Source organism: Cololabis saira, chromosome 19 (assembly GCF_033807715.1).
Source record: "Cololabis saira isolate AMF1-May2022 chromosome 19, fColSai1.1, whole genome shotgun sequence".
Lineage (NCBI taxonomy): Eukaryota > Metazoa > Chordata > Actinopteri > Beloniformes > Belonidae > Cololabis > Cololabis saira.
In genome coordinates, this window is record NC_084605.1 from 12,635,994 (window position 1) to 12,650,576 (window position 14,583).

Sequence of the window (14,583 nt, forward strand, 5' to 3'; positions counted from 1 at the left end):
TGTGCCGCTGCGCCGGGTATTTATGACGAGAGTCGTGACTGAAGCCTCCGCGCTGGTAGTTAGCAGATCACACGGTTCCTGCTTTACTCGGTGTTACATTCAACGTCTGTGGCCTTCAATTGGTTCCTTGAAGTGCGATTTTTTTTTTCGCCTCGCCATTAAACGATTAGTTTTGTATTTTTTCTGTATTTTTATACGTTAGTGTGTGAGAAACAATGTCGAGCGAAAGCCCCGAGTACTCGCCGTTCTTCGCAGTGATGGGAGCCTCTGCGGCGATGGTGTTCAGCGGTAACTATCGTTTAATTCATTGTATTAGTATTTAAGTTGGGGGAAATTATAAAATGAAAGGTTTAAATTTCCCCACAAATGTCTTTTTCGTGGTATTAAAACCGGTAAGATGCTTTGAACTGTCAATCTTGGTGGTCCTCTCCATGCGAATCTGCTAGCCTGGCTAAAGCCTGATTTATGGTCCCGCGTTACAGCGACGCAGAGAATACGCCGTACCCTACGGCGTATACCCTGCGTCGCTCTGCGTCGCTGTCATGTCCATCCAGGTGGGACAGGCGCTGCTCCCTTTAACATGACAATATTTAACCCTTTTCTCTTTTTTAGGGTATGGCATTTGTCACTACACGTCCGCATACGCTAACCTCAGACAGCTAAGACGTGTCAAAGCTAGTTAACCAGTGGATGTCAATTATACAAGTTGTAATGTGAGTGGAAGGACGAGACTAGCTCATGCTTATGGATAAGAAAATGGAAATATATCATTCAGCCATTATTAAATCGTTAGTATACTTCTCAAGTCTCATATAAATATATGACTACGATAAAAATTTGGTAGTTGTGTGGCTTCATTCAGCCGGTATTGCGGGTTATTTGCCATTTTTCTGACGATATGCCACGCAGCTGCTGGAATCACATTGAGTCTTTTTGGAAGTATTTAATGCTTGGAGATAAAGCTCAAACAAATACTTCAGGCTTACAACTAAACTTTCTTTAATGTACACGCTCTTTTGTTGTAAAATGCTCTTCTACATTCCTTAAATCACGATTGGAAACCAGGATCAGCTGGTCAACTTCCTTATTGCTCAAAGGAATGACATGAAGTCACATGATTATCACATGAGACTTCTGACTTGGACTTGCTGTCTGGTTACTGATCCTCTAAATACTAACTCAAATGGGATGAACAAGTTACCAATAAATTCTCATGAAATATGTTTTCAAAATATAACATTTTTATTACTTCCGTTTTTGTGTACGAAGTTTAAAATGGCACAGTGAGTGGACTTTGACTTTGTAGTTATTTTTATGGATTTTCTTTTACTGGTGGCTTGATGTTTTGCCCTCTTTCAGTCCAATCCCAGAGACGCATAATATTCAAATTTTGCTGAAAATCTACATGTGACTAGCGTGATGGGTGTCAAATAAAGCTACTGACCGACTGTTTATGGTGGCATAAAGTAGAGCAGCTCTTATGGAGGCATTTAAAAAAGAATTCAAATGAAAAAGTACAACAGCCCAGTTGGGATACTCTAAGGCTCGGGAATTAGTTTTTATTTTTTTATGTATTTTTGTCTTGTTAGACCATAAGATGTCTGACATTAACTGCTGTTACTAACTTCATACACAGTACAAGGCAATGTAATATATATGATCTCATGGTACATGAGAACCAACCAACAGTTGTCTGATGATGTGACAGAAGATTCATGTTTGAAAGTGACAGCATGGTGTTGGTACCTGTAAGTCTAGGGCTCGTACTAGTCTGAGATGGTGAAGGAGCGACAGCTGGGGAATTAGCCGGTAGTGAGGGGATCATGCTGCCATAAAGAAGGGATGTGATAGTGGTCGGATGAATTCAGGATTCTGGACGAAGGAGCTTGACACTGAAATTACGGATGCACAGGCTTCCATTTCTTATAGTTTAATGAAATTTACTCAAAGTAGACTTAAATTGGTATTCCATATTTTGGGGGTTTATTTGAGTTCATGCCTGGTGTGAATAGAAGCGGATTGGCTTAAAATAGTAGCTTACTCATTTCGATAATGTTAGAGTAATGTATGTGCAGTCGGGTGCTGATTTTTTATTTTTTTTAATTAATATCTGGTTCACAGGGTTTCCGCGGGGTTTTAAAAAGTATTAAAAAGTGATAAACGAAAATTGCCAAATTTAAGGCCATTAAAAGTGTTAAATTCACTGTCAGAGGTATTTTTTTTTTTTAAATTGGTATTATTTTTTTACCTTTTACATTTTAATCAGTCTATTTTATTGTCATTCACAAAGTGAAATAAATGTGAAACATCTGGTCAACATCAATGAGTCTATAAATCTGTTTTGTATAGTGTTCTATAGGTCAAAATCTGTATTAATGTTAAAAGGTCCATGATTAACACTTAATGTTGTGACAGTTTTTTAAAAAAATCTGAAGGTAGTGAAAAAGGTATTAAATTGGTATTAAATTTAACATAAGGATTGCTGTAGAAACCCTGGGTTCAGAATAGTTGACACTCAAGCAGTTGTCACATGGGAAAAGTAACACTGCTTCTATGGTAGCTATGTTGCAGCTGCTATACATTCCCTTCCTTCCTCTTTCATTTTATTTGGTTTTTTTTTTTCTATAAGGTAAATCTAAGTCATGACAAGCTGCCTACTTGTGATAGTTTTAATCAAATGTTGACTCATTCAGGTGCTGTGTAAATGGGTACATCCATACCTGAGACATAAGGGAAGGATACTTCTAAATGTTATGATTACTTTTCTGAACTTAATAGATGAAAGCAGCACATCTGGATACTCTGCGTTTTGTGCTATGCACCTGCCCCCCTTTTTGAGTAAAAACATCCTGTTGAATTTGACAGGTCTTGTTGTGTTCCCTTGTAGCTAGTGTCTGTATCGTATAGCCTGAAAGATTAACAATTGTCATTAATGATCAATAATTGGCAGTGTTAAACTTTAAGATCTAGGAATGGAAGAAAGTATATACAGTTTAACTCAAAGTGAATGAGGTCACAGTTATGTCAGTGCAGTAGCCAGTTATACCCTGGCTCTTTTTTTTTTTTTCTTCTCCTCCTCTTCCTCCACTGTCTGTTTCCCGTTTACTGTTACCTTGACAACGGACTACATGTGTAGTCGCATGACCCCGCCCTGTCTAGCCCAAAACATGGAGAACTAAAATGCAGAGATAACTGAGGAACTCTAATTGCTTGCATCAAAAGTGCTGTGTCAGTTTTTTTAAACACATTTTGGCTTTTCTGAGGATGACGCCGAACACAGAAGGGAAATGTAAACACCGCAGAAAAACCAACATTAACCTTTGTGACCAAAGGTTAACTTCACCTATCTGTTCAACATAATTGTGAAGAACAATTGTTACTCAACGTAAACAATGAATGACTCGAAAAGAGAGAAGCTATGTCAGACATCGCCCCCTCAGCTGTACACAATGGAGTCACCATTTTATAATGCTGTCTGACATAAGGGAGAAGTTTAGTAAATTAATTCCTTTAGTTGGGTCACTTTACAGTAAAACTAAAATGTGAACTTTTTTGCCAGTCAATAAATGACCTAAAGTAGTTGATCAGTCTGTATTTCCCTTCACTTATTTTAGCATCACTGAAATGTACTTCTTTCATTTGAAAAACAATCTGTCTTAATAGTTAAAACCTTGTCAGTGATCTTAAGGCCTAAACAAATTCATTTTATCATAATCCTGGTCATATGTTTTTATTTATTGTGATTAGGGCTGGGCGATATGGACCAAAAGTCATATCTCGATATTTTCTAGCTAAATGGCGATACTCGATATATATCTCGATATTTTTTCTGTGCCTTAATTGGGGTTTCCCCCAAAGCATTATAGCATAGCATCTCTGTTAGCTTCATTTTTTTCTGAGGCAAACCCTTAAAAAAACAGTCAGTTTTAATACAAAGCTTCGTGCCAAATGTCACACAGGAACCTTTATTAACAGAGGTCTGCACAATATCAAAATGTATAAAACAAATGAAATAAAAATAAACTGCCTGCATATATAGAATAAAAATGCTTCTTGAATAAAATAAAACAAATATCCCTTTCCTGCATAAAAATTAAATTAAAATACACTGTACAATTAATACAATGTAGACAGTAACAGGCAGACTTTTCCACTGAGGTTGACAGCAAATAAGAAAACATTTGTGCAAATCTCAAATAAAACATTCAAGTCAATTTGTCACAAAATAAGCTATATCAAAATCATTAAAAAAAAAATGTAAAAAAAAAAAAAATGTAAAAAATCGATATAAACGATATTGTCTCGTACCATATCGCGTTTGAAAATATAACGATATATATTAAAATCTCGATATATCGCCCAGCCCTAATTGTGATATTAATCACAAGCTTTAGGTACTACTGATCCCATCTTGCTGCCAGAAGTTTAACAGCCTCCAACCAAAAAGAGATGCCCTGCGTAGAGAAAAAGTGATGCATAACTGCATCTTCTAGTTCATATATCTAATATATTTGGAAGTACCTTCCAAATATGCCGTTTTCCGTTACCCCTAAGTTGGTATTAAGCAGTGCCTTCGGTTAGGCGAGCTCTTCAGTCGGTGTCTTTCTCACTCTGCATTACAGATTTGTTTTCTACATGTTCCCTACCTTCTGACGTAATTCAGTGTGATAATGTCTTCAAGCAGTTTCATTAATTCCTAGATTGTAGAGCCTCACACGGTCTTGAAAGACTAATTAACTGTTTTTAAAGCTATAATTAACTGTTTTTAAAGCTATAAACCTTCTCCTTTTTTTTATATATATATAAATTAGTGCTGCTCCTTTTTACTCACTGTCCACTCTGCTGTCTGTCGCACAGCTCTTTTGTATGCTGCGACATCCCTTGCTGGAGGCGCCTTCTGCTCTGACGTCACAAGACGTCACAGGGCATCCCGTATATTACATTTTCTGTTGGGAGAGGGGGGGGAAAAAAGCTCTTTACCTAAGATGAGAGGATTAGGATTAAAACCCAGTGGCCTCCACACCGCTGCAGAAACCTCTCCCACACATCAAACCCTTTAATCATTGGAACATAATCGGTGTCGGAGGATGCAAGTGTTTTTTTGCATAACCTATACTTGTCACACCAGGCCTCTGAGACAACAGAGGTGGTGATGACTTACACTGTTTTTAATTTATGCTTGAATAAATGCTTAATCTAAGGCAACAGTGCTTAGTTTTTTATTGATTTTTTTTTTTTTTATTTATCTTGCAAGATTTAAGGGAAACATACCAATAGGAAGGTTTTAGATTTTGCTTACATTTGGTATATTATGTTGGACTTTAGTTGGCGAGCAGACCATGTGGCATTTTAACTAAATTGGATGGGGGGGAGGTTATGTTTTGTCAGGGCTCCAAAAGGTAGTGTCAAGTTGCTTTTAGACAAATCTCTTAAGATGGACAGGAGTGATTTAACCTGCATTGATGCCATCAGTCTGCTGATGAATCACTAGACGCATAAAGGAACATGGCTAAGTGCCATGTGCGCATTTGAAGATCCTGTTTGCCTCCTGATTCATTTGTCAGTCAGCCTCACTGCCCATTGTGCAGCTAAACAGAACCATCTCACTGAATGATAGAAAAGAGGAAACGCAGTGCAGGACACCTTAGGCTGTATGCACAAGCCTGCCTCACTACAGACTTTTCAGATTTAATCATCATCAGTGTGTTGGTTGTGAAGAGCCAAGAGAATGACCTTGCCAGGCCCCTTTTTACCAGTCCATCAAAGATTATTTGTAGCCACATACAGTAAATGGAAAATGCAGTATAGTGCTTTTTTCCGTTATTTGGTGGTTGGTAGGAGTTTTCAGTTTGTTGGTAATTTTTTGATCCATTCATAAATTATGTACAGTATTTTAGTTGTTTAGTTTATTTAGCACATAACATAAAAAAAGAACATTACACAAGTAAGTTCAGTTAAAAGAAACTGTGCAGGGAGGAGCAAGCAAGCCAGTAGGGTTATGAGGAGCCCCCACCTAATAACATTTAACAAAATCCTTATGAGGATATACAATCATAAAAATAAATCATAAAAATTGCATGTAGAACATGAATGAAAATAAAATAATTAAAAAAAATAATAATAATAAAAAAAAGATAGAAAAAAAATTACTGTACACATGATCATGAAAATATGAGTATTAAGCTGAACAAATGGCAACACAGAATATGAAGTGCAAATGAACATTAAGAGCTTTCTTGACTACATTTTTGAATTAAATGCTCTCTTGAGCGACTTTTGAACATGGATAGGGACCTACAATGTTTTGCAATCTGGTACCAACTGCATTAGTTGCATTGAGGACAGGTGTTAAATGTGGCAGAATCTGTAAATCTGCAAAAACTGACACTTTTTTACAGCTAATATGGAATTAACTTAATGCTGCTGTGCATGAAAGGAATTACCAACATAATACCCAATAAAACAAGAGTAAATTCAACAATGTTAGAATGTGTTCACATGAATCCACAAACCTATCCACACACTTGATGCAGAGAAATCTGGTCAAACCGGCTCAGACCTCTGATTCATGACACGCTGTTGTAATGTGGAAGGTTTTGTTGGATATTGGAAGCGACACGTTATTTTAACTGTGCATTACATGTCTGCTGTTCTGTACTTTGTTGATATTATTTCTAATTTTGGAGCTGGGTGCTTATTGATTGCTCCTACCATTAAACCACTGCTTTTATTTTTTTATTCAGGGTCACAGACCAACAAACCTAAGCTGACAAAGCTTTTGTTCACATTAGATTACAGTGATGCTGACCAGAGACTACGGCCTGCAAATTGCACACAGCACATGTTGCAGGACTTGTAAATGCCCGTTTCTACCAGTATAAATCTTGCACTGGAAGTTTCTGTTGTATTCTGTTTTTGTGATAGTTCCCCATGTGCTAAAGTCGAATGTTTAATAATAATTGATTGTATGACAGCCATTTCTGAAATTGCAAAAGCAGAGTGAGTTTGACAGACCAACTGTAAAATGAATGACTCTGTCTGGACAAAGCCATAATTTCTCTTTGCTGCATGGAGAAATCCCTTAATGGAGTAATGCTGGGTTTTTTTTTTTGTTAAAGAGGAACAGAATCTAAGATCTCATATTACTACTTCATTTTTCAGCTGTTTCCTGTAGTTTCTGTTTTACTCAACATGTATGTCTAACATGGGCTTGTATACTCCAGTTTGTCCTGTTTATTTAACAAATTGTCCTCTGTCTTTCCCTGTAGCCTTGGGAGCAGCGTACGGCACAGCAAAAAGCGGCACGGGTATTGCTGCCATGTCTGTGATGAGGCCAGAGCTCATCATGAAGTCAATTATTCCCGTAGTCATGGCGGGTATCATAGCCATCTACGGCCTGGTAGTAGCAGTGCTGATTGCCAATGACATTTCAGACAAAATCAGTCTTTACAAGTGAGTATAACTGAGCATATTTAAACTTAATTTTTGGGTTCATTTCATTTTGAATTTGCATAACATCTCCACCATATAATGATGCATAAAGATCATAATGTTCTACCGACATCCAGATGGCTTAAATGACTCCGGAAGTGCTCCTCAATCAACCACTTATGTTTGGGACATTGTTCTTTTAGAAAACCTTTTAAATATATAGAATAATGTAAAAATGCAATGCAATACATAATATAGATTTTTTTTTATTTTTTTTTGTAATGAAATTAAAGTAGTGTCAGTATTTGTGTGATAAAACAAGCTTCTTGATTTGGTTGGATAAAAGCACGTGACTGCTGTGTCATAGATAACGTGATCAGCAACATCTTTGTGCTGACTAACGGCTGTGTCTGTGTGTAGGAGTTTCCTTCACCTCGGAGCCGGGCTGAGCGTGGGCCTCAGTGGGTTGGCAGCAGGCTTTGCAATTGGCATCGTGGGTGACGCAGGCGTGAGGGGCACAGCTCAGCAGCCGAGGCTTTTCGTGGGCATGATCCTCATCTTGATTTTTGCTGAGGTTCTGGGTCTCTATGGGCTCATTGTTGCCCTTATTCTCTCCACGAAATAAACACCCAAACATCTCCACTACAAAATCAGTCCTTTTATGTTGCTGCTGGAGGAAAAAGTGTATAATGGGGGTTTAAAAAAAAAAAAAGAAAAGAAAAAAGATTTCTGCCACGTAAGATGAAAGAAGTGAACCTGGGGAAAAAAATGAATTAAAATTGCTCCACAAATATGGTCTTATCTCAATGTGTACAGTTGTCCCAATTTGATAGTTGACTTGTAAATGCGCAATGTAGTGATTTGTCTGTCTTGTATGTTTGCGTGTGCGTGTGTTAAACAATTGTATGATGAAGATTCCTTTTGTCCCTCCTCGTATTTAAGGCTTTGAGGCCAGCTGAGACATCTCGGGTCTCTGGTCTTAATGACCAAAGGGTCGCACGACTTTTTTTTTTTTTTCTTTTTTTTTTTTTTTCTTCCTGTCCTCCTGTTTCAACTTTGGAGTTGACGATTTCTGAATTAATCTTGATGATCTATTTGTAAAGAGAAATGTGTATGGACTCAATATTTTTTTTTTTTTCCACTGATTTTATTTATAAGAAATTGTTCATTGAACTGTTAAATAAAGCAAAAGTCTAATTGTCCAGGATATATACATATATAAATATCTACATACATATCTATATAGATAGATTTAATACACTGTGGGTTAATTGTGATAAGTGGAATTTATCTGGATGTAATACTTGGTTAAATAATTACGATTGCCTTTAGTATGTTGCTGGTGGAGTGGGAGTTGTGTGTAGCTGTATTCTAATCATTACGCAAACATCAAACCAGTGTTTTTTCCTGTAGTACTGCTGTTTGCATTAAAAGTGTGTGTGCCCCGTGTCGGGTCTCACAAGTGTAATTTCCACATTGCATCGCCTCGCCATCTTTTTCACACCCCCCGTTTCATCTGTAGCTGTACCTCATCTCTTCATTCCAGCCATTAATGTCCTGCATGTGGTTCAGTGTTTACTGTTTGGACTGGTGACCTGCAAGCAGGCCGCTTTCAGAAGATTGAATCCAGATCAAAAGCAACATGTACCTGGTAAGGTTTTAAATGCCTTAACAAAATCACTAAAAGTTAGTCTATAATTGGCTGCAATTAGCTTCCAAGACAATAGTTTTTAACACAAGGAGTGGACCAACTTGATCTGGAGTTTGTTTTCTGGAAATGGACCTGCTGCTGATGCATTTTACTGAGGAGCAGCCAATTTACAATCCTGTAAAATTACTGGTATCGAAAATGTGTCAACGTGAATGTTTTCACAATTAAAGAAAATTGTAACTTAGTTTTGACTTGACTTCCAAACAGAATGTGGGGCTTTTCATCACTGCATAAATTACTGCACTCTAAGCCTCATAAGAGATCACTTCCTGTCTTAATTGGGTTTGTTCTAATTTGTGGTAAGAGCTCACCTCATGAACTGCACATGCAAAATAGCTGCGCACACAATACCTTTATCGCCCTGTGGTTAGAAACGGATTTGAAGGAGCACAAGTTATATCAGTACATGTTTAATTATACAGAACAAACGGGACATCTTAAACTCTGCAAAATTATTACTACGGTGACTGGAAAACGGACTCTTCAATCTGTCTGGAGACTCTTGAGCAGAGTCTGAGAAATACTGCTGATGGCACTGAATGTGGCGCTGTCAGGAAATGACTGTGTGAAGTCTTTGCCTTCCTCTATGCTGGCGCTGAGAAGAGGATCCAGGGGCACAGCACCTGAAATAAAACCAAAGATGTTACCAGAGCCAGTTAATGAACCACTGAGGGTCACGGTATCAAAATACATAAACTGAAAATCCAGTACACCGAGTCACTAATAGAATAGTGTACCACTCAATATTCTCTTTCCAACTGGCTAAAGTTGTATAGAGCTTCCCTCTCACTATCCCAGGGTAAGTAGAATTATCTGCATTATTACTTGACCTTGAGACATAAACAAAGCTAGATGTCGTCGATGAAAACCCTTTTTTTTTTTAACATTTCATGAAAGATTGATTTATCAATCCGATTCTCTCCAACAATGGGTTTCAAGATCCCAGCTTCTCCAGAATGTGGATCAGCCATTTTAACAATGATGCAAATGCCTCCAGAATGAGTGACGAATAAGAGCTGTGTCCCCGGTGTATTGCGACCCCTTGTGGCAGCAGACTGACATTGTATTACCACGTAAACCATCTCACCTAGAAACACTGATCCGGTGAGATTAGCCAACTCTTCACCGCCGCCCTTTGAGAATATGTTACTGCATTCCTGGGAAAAAAGTGGTAGGATGAAATTTAAATTATTTTATTGCCTTTCAAAGTAAATCACACTTGGACATGAATTACTGTAGTGCCAATTTCTTTATGACAGAATGAAATTGGTGATTTACAAAAACAAATGTTAAGAATTACTCACAGAACAATGTGGACAAACAAAGCCACTCATGTTTTCCACAATTCCCAGAATCCGAACTCCTGTCTTCTTACAGAAAGTAATCTCCCTTCTCACATCCCCTGTTGAAACTGCCTGTACCCAACACATGGTACAGTTTAGCTGACATGTTGTGCATCTTGCATGTTTTCATTATTTCGGAAGCTTTACAAAATGTTCAAACACATTTCAGCACTTTTTTCCGAAGATGTCACATATGGGCAAAACTATATATAAAAGGTGAATATGTTATTGTGGCCCACATCCGTCACCCATATCTTGGTCCATTCCGTCTTCTTCCACCAATCTAACGTAGGTTTATGATTGTTGTTTACCTGAGGTGTGGTGACCAAAATTGCGCCATCCACTCGATGCTTTTTGAGGTTATCCAGTACAGCCAAATGCTCGTCAGATGTTCCTGGTGGCGTATCTATCAGCAGCACATCCAGCTCCCCCCATGCTACATCTGACACAAACTGGCCAATCAAAGCTGTGAACATAAAAAGTGTTGGAGCCAAATGTATTACTTTACATTTGACGAATGTAAAACTGGTAGCATTAAAGTTTAATAATTATATTAAGGGTTTTAAAGCATGTATTTGATAAAAATTGATCATTTAGTGTTGTGGAAAAACTTGTGAGATGAACCAGATTTCTGTAGATTTAATTAAGCAGTTGCATGCAAGTGGGTCAGAACATACATCATGCGTCTTGATGCAGGAAGTGACAGAACAAGGGATGCATATTGATTTGAAACACCCTCAAATGATGACTAATCCTTACAATTCTGATAAACAGGTCATTGTAACACCAGACCTAATCTTTTAGGAACAAAATATCACTTTGCACACTCTGTATCCAGACCAAGGCTAATATTTCCATCACATTTAGTAATGTTACATTTAAAACAGGGCTTCCAATTAAATAATGCTGTGTCACTAGATGCTGCTGAAGAGGTTTAATAAGTCAGATTGAAGCCAGAGGCGCTGAAAGCAACATCGTTCTTTGATCATGATTCTGTACAATTTTGATTCTTTTTAAATCTTTTAAACAAAGAACTAATTTAGTTTATAATACTAGTTGCTAGACTGACTTCAAATGGTGGTAGACAAGTGGAACAGAATTCCACTACAAAAAGGATACCCAATCTACACAAACAAGTTACTGCCAGATTAAGCAGTGGTGTTACTTAAATTATTCAGATGTCTAGCTTTTGCAGACCCCTGAACTCGCTCAATGTTTTAGGTGAAAATTGTACATCTCATTAACCATTCCATCATTATTCTCATATTCTGAAGTTCCCTTCTACGCAAATCTGTCCTTTTCTAGAAAAAAAGGTCAAAATTAGGAATACTTTAGGTGTGAATTTTACCTCACATAAGGTGTCTATACCTGTTTTCTTTGGGCCCCTCCACACCACCGCCTCATCCGGGTCCTCCAGTAGGAAGCCTATGGACATGAGGGAGAGGCTCTTCTTGGCATCAGTGTAGACTGGTACCCAACCGGAGTCACACTGGTGCACATCTGGCCGGCCTATGCTCAGCATACGGGGGATACTGGGTCCACAAAGGTCAATGTCCAGGATGCCAACCTGATGAACAGACTTTCATAGATGAGTCGTTTACTCTCCACTTTGACATCTGCATTATATATAGGGACTGACAGTACTCGAGTTGTAAAAAAAAATCAGGGAGGCTGGTGGATTTTATCATATGGGGACAGATAATTTGTGCTGATTACAAATAATATAATATATTACAAATAATAGCAGTGACCAAAACACCTGCAGAAATACTGCAGGAATGACATAGCAGCAGTTAAATGCAGCCTTCTGTAAGCTTTAAATATCCACTGGGCTTACATCAAATACATCAAAACACAAAAAATAAAAAACTGTTTTCTGAACTTATCAATATGAATCTGTCCTTCACATGATAAGTAAAATGGATCACTGCAAAAACTCAAAATAAGAATATTTGTCATATTTCTAGTTAAAATGTCTCATTTTAGTTAAAAAAAATCTTATTACACTTAAAACAAGACTCATCACTGGAAAAAACAACAATTTTCACCTGTTTCAAGTAGATTTTCACTTGAAATAAGCAGAAAAATCTGCCAGTGGAACAAGATTTTTTTGCTTGTAATGAGAAGATAAATCTTGTCCCACTGGCAGGTATTTCTACGTATTTCAAGTGAAAATGTACTTGAAACAGGTGAAAATTGTCAAATAAGTTATTTTTCTGGTGATGACTCTAAATGTTGAAATAGCAGTAAAACGACATGCATTGATGAAATGACATAAGGGATGGAAAGGAGGGATGGCAGTTTTACAGGTGGGATGATTTTGACCGTTTTTATTTCAGGGGGAATGCCATCCCCTCTGTGGTACTTAGAGTACCACAGATAGTGTCTGCAGCTACTGCACCTTCTTTCCTGCATGTTTGAGAGCCAAAGCCAGCTCTGTGGTGATGGTGCTCTTTCCCACGCCTCCTTTTCCAGACAGCACCAACACAACATGCTTGACCTGGGACATGCCTCCATCTGACAGGGGAACGAGAAAAGAAGGAGAAAAAAAACTGGGTAAGATCGTCATGAGAGCAACCGATAAATACAAAATTATTAAAATTTCAATCATATGTTGCGAATGAAGACATCTGATTTGTCAAATGTCCGCGAAATATTGCAGTCAGTGAAGGGGTCACGAGTTCACAGCTTCAACATGATTAACATTGTTCTTGTGAAATGTAAATTGAATAGCAGTACCAGTGCGTTTTAATCACATTTTATACCTGCCTCTTTTGAAAAACAGGTGACAAAACTGAATGCATATTAAAAATTAAAACTTATGAAAACTTATCCTGAATTCTAGTTAGCACCTGCTAACAAGTTAGCTACCTTCAGGGTTATCTGCCATCACAAACAAATAAAAGGTTATTTAAGAATATGTAATCTAGTGCAGTCGCATAGTCTCGTTTCATACGCGTTTTAATTGATGTCTTCCACCTACCATTATTCGCTTCCATAATTTAGACTACACTTGTAGTCTGTACAGGACTGTACATAAAAACATGCACACAGGGTAAATACAAGACTTCCGTTATTGTCGCGGACCAATCACGACACAGGATGATCTAAGCCCCGCCCCTTCTTCCCACGTAACCAATCGGAGAAGAAGGTGCATTTAAGTGCGCCACAAACAGTTATGCTATGTCGTTCTGTTTAATGAAAACTACAAAACCAACTGGGGAAAAAAGTTTCCCAAATACTAATTCAGTTGGAATTTAAGAAACAAAATGTTTTTGTTTATTTGTTTATTTAAAAAGGATCCCCATTAGTCTTCACCATGGGAAGACTATTCTTCCTGGAGTCCACACATAGACATACAAAAACATTACAATAATACAACTCAAAAAGGGTGAAAAACATTCACTAGAATTCCTGAAGTAATAAATTGCAACAAAAATAAAAGATTAAGTAACCAACCATCCACATCTTGAGTAACTTCTTAAGTATCTTAAGTTTAAATAGATGTAATTTTATATTTTGTATTATAGGTCCTAGATATTGTTGTATTTTATTGTTAGAAAAGCCCAACTAGGGACAGGAGTTGCAAATTAGCAATAGCTATAAACTCTATGTGCAGAACATCAATTGCTGTCATTGTACTGAAACTATGTTTAAACTGCATTGTCCCTATCAACTAAACCAATAAAATAAAAAAATAAAACAATATTTGCTACTATCACCAGGTCTGTATCACTTTTGAGCAAAATAGTTTGCAACGACTTTATAATTTATAATATACCTATACCACTATTTATAGTAGTATAAATATACTATATATCATAATATACTTATACATTATAATATACTTATACTACTATACTATATATACACTCATAGCCTACAGTAATTTAGAATATATTTACTATTACATTTATAATATACTTACAATTTGCATAATAATCACAATATATACCTCGGAGAGATCATAACTTCCTTCTGAACCACAGCCTGCTTCAGTTTCTTTTAAAACTTGACACCTTGATTATTGCAACTATACATGGGGGGAGATGGTTCCAGTGTGTAACTGCTCTAGACATTACTGTTTTTTTCAATGCA

At 37.2% G+C, this 14,583-nt stretch overlaps 2 protein-coding genes across 2 annotated transcripts; one reads left to right on the forward strand and one right to left on the reverse strand.

Annotated features, from left to right (window-relative positions):
* Positions 1-12: 12 nt before the first annotated feature.
* atp6v0cb (ATPase H+ transporting V0 subunit cb) lies at positions 13-8,905 on the forward strand. Its single transcript, XM_061709365.1, has 3 exons — positions 13-288; positions 7,269-7,452; positions 7,852-8,905. Exons 1-3 carry the CDS (start codon positions 216-218, stop codon positions 8,054-8,056), a joined length of 462 nt encoding a protein of 153 aa, XP_061565349.1. The 5' UTR covers positions 13-215; the 3' UTR covers positions 8,057-8,905.
* On the reverse strand, positions 8,408-13,557 carry nubp2 (nucleotide binding protein 2 (MinD homolog, E. coli)). Its single transcript, XM_061709364.1, has 7 exons — positions 13,469-13,557; positions 12,887-13,002; positions 11,854-12,052; positions 10,797-10,951; positions 10,447-10,557; positions 10,230-10,299; positions 8,408-9,765 (listed from the first exon to the last, which is right to left on the reverse strand). Exons 1-7 carry the CDS (start codon positions 13,482-13,484, stop codon positions 9,626-9,628), a joined length of 807 nt encoding a protein of 268 aa, XP_061565348.1. The 5' UTR covers positions 13,485-13,557; the 3' UTR covers positions 8,408-9,625.
* Positions 13,558-14,583: the final 1,026 nt, after the last annotated feature.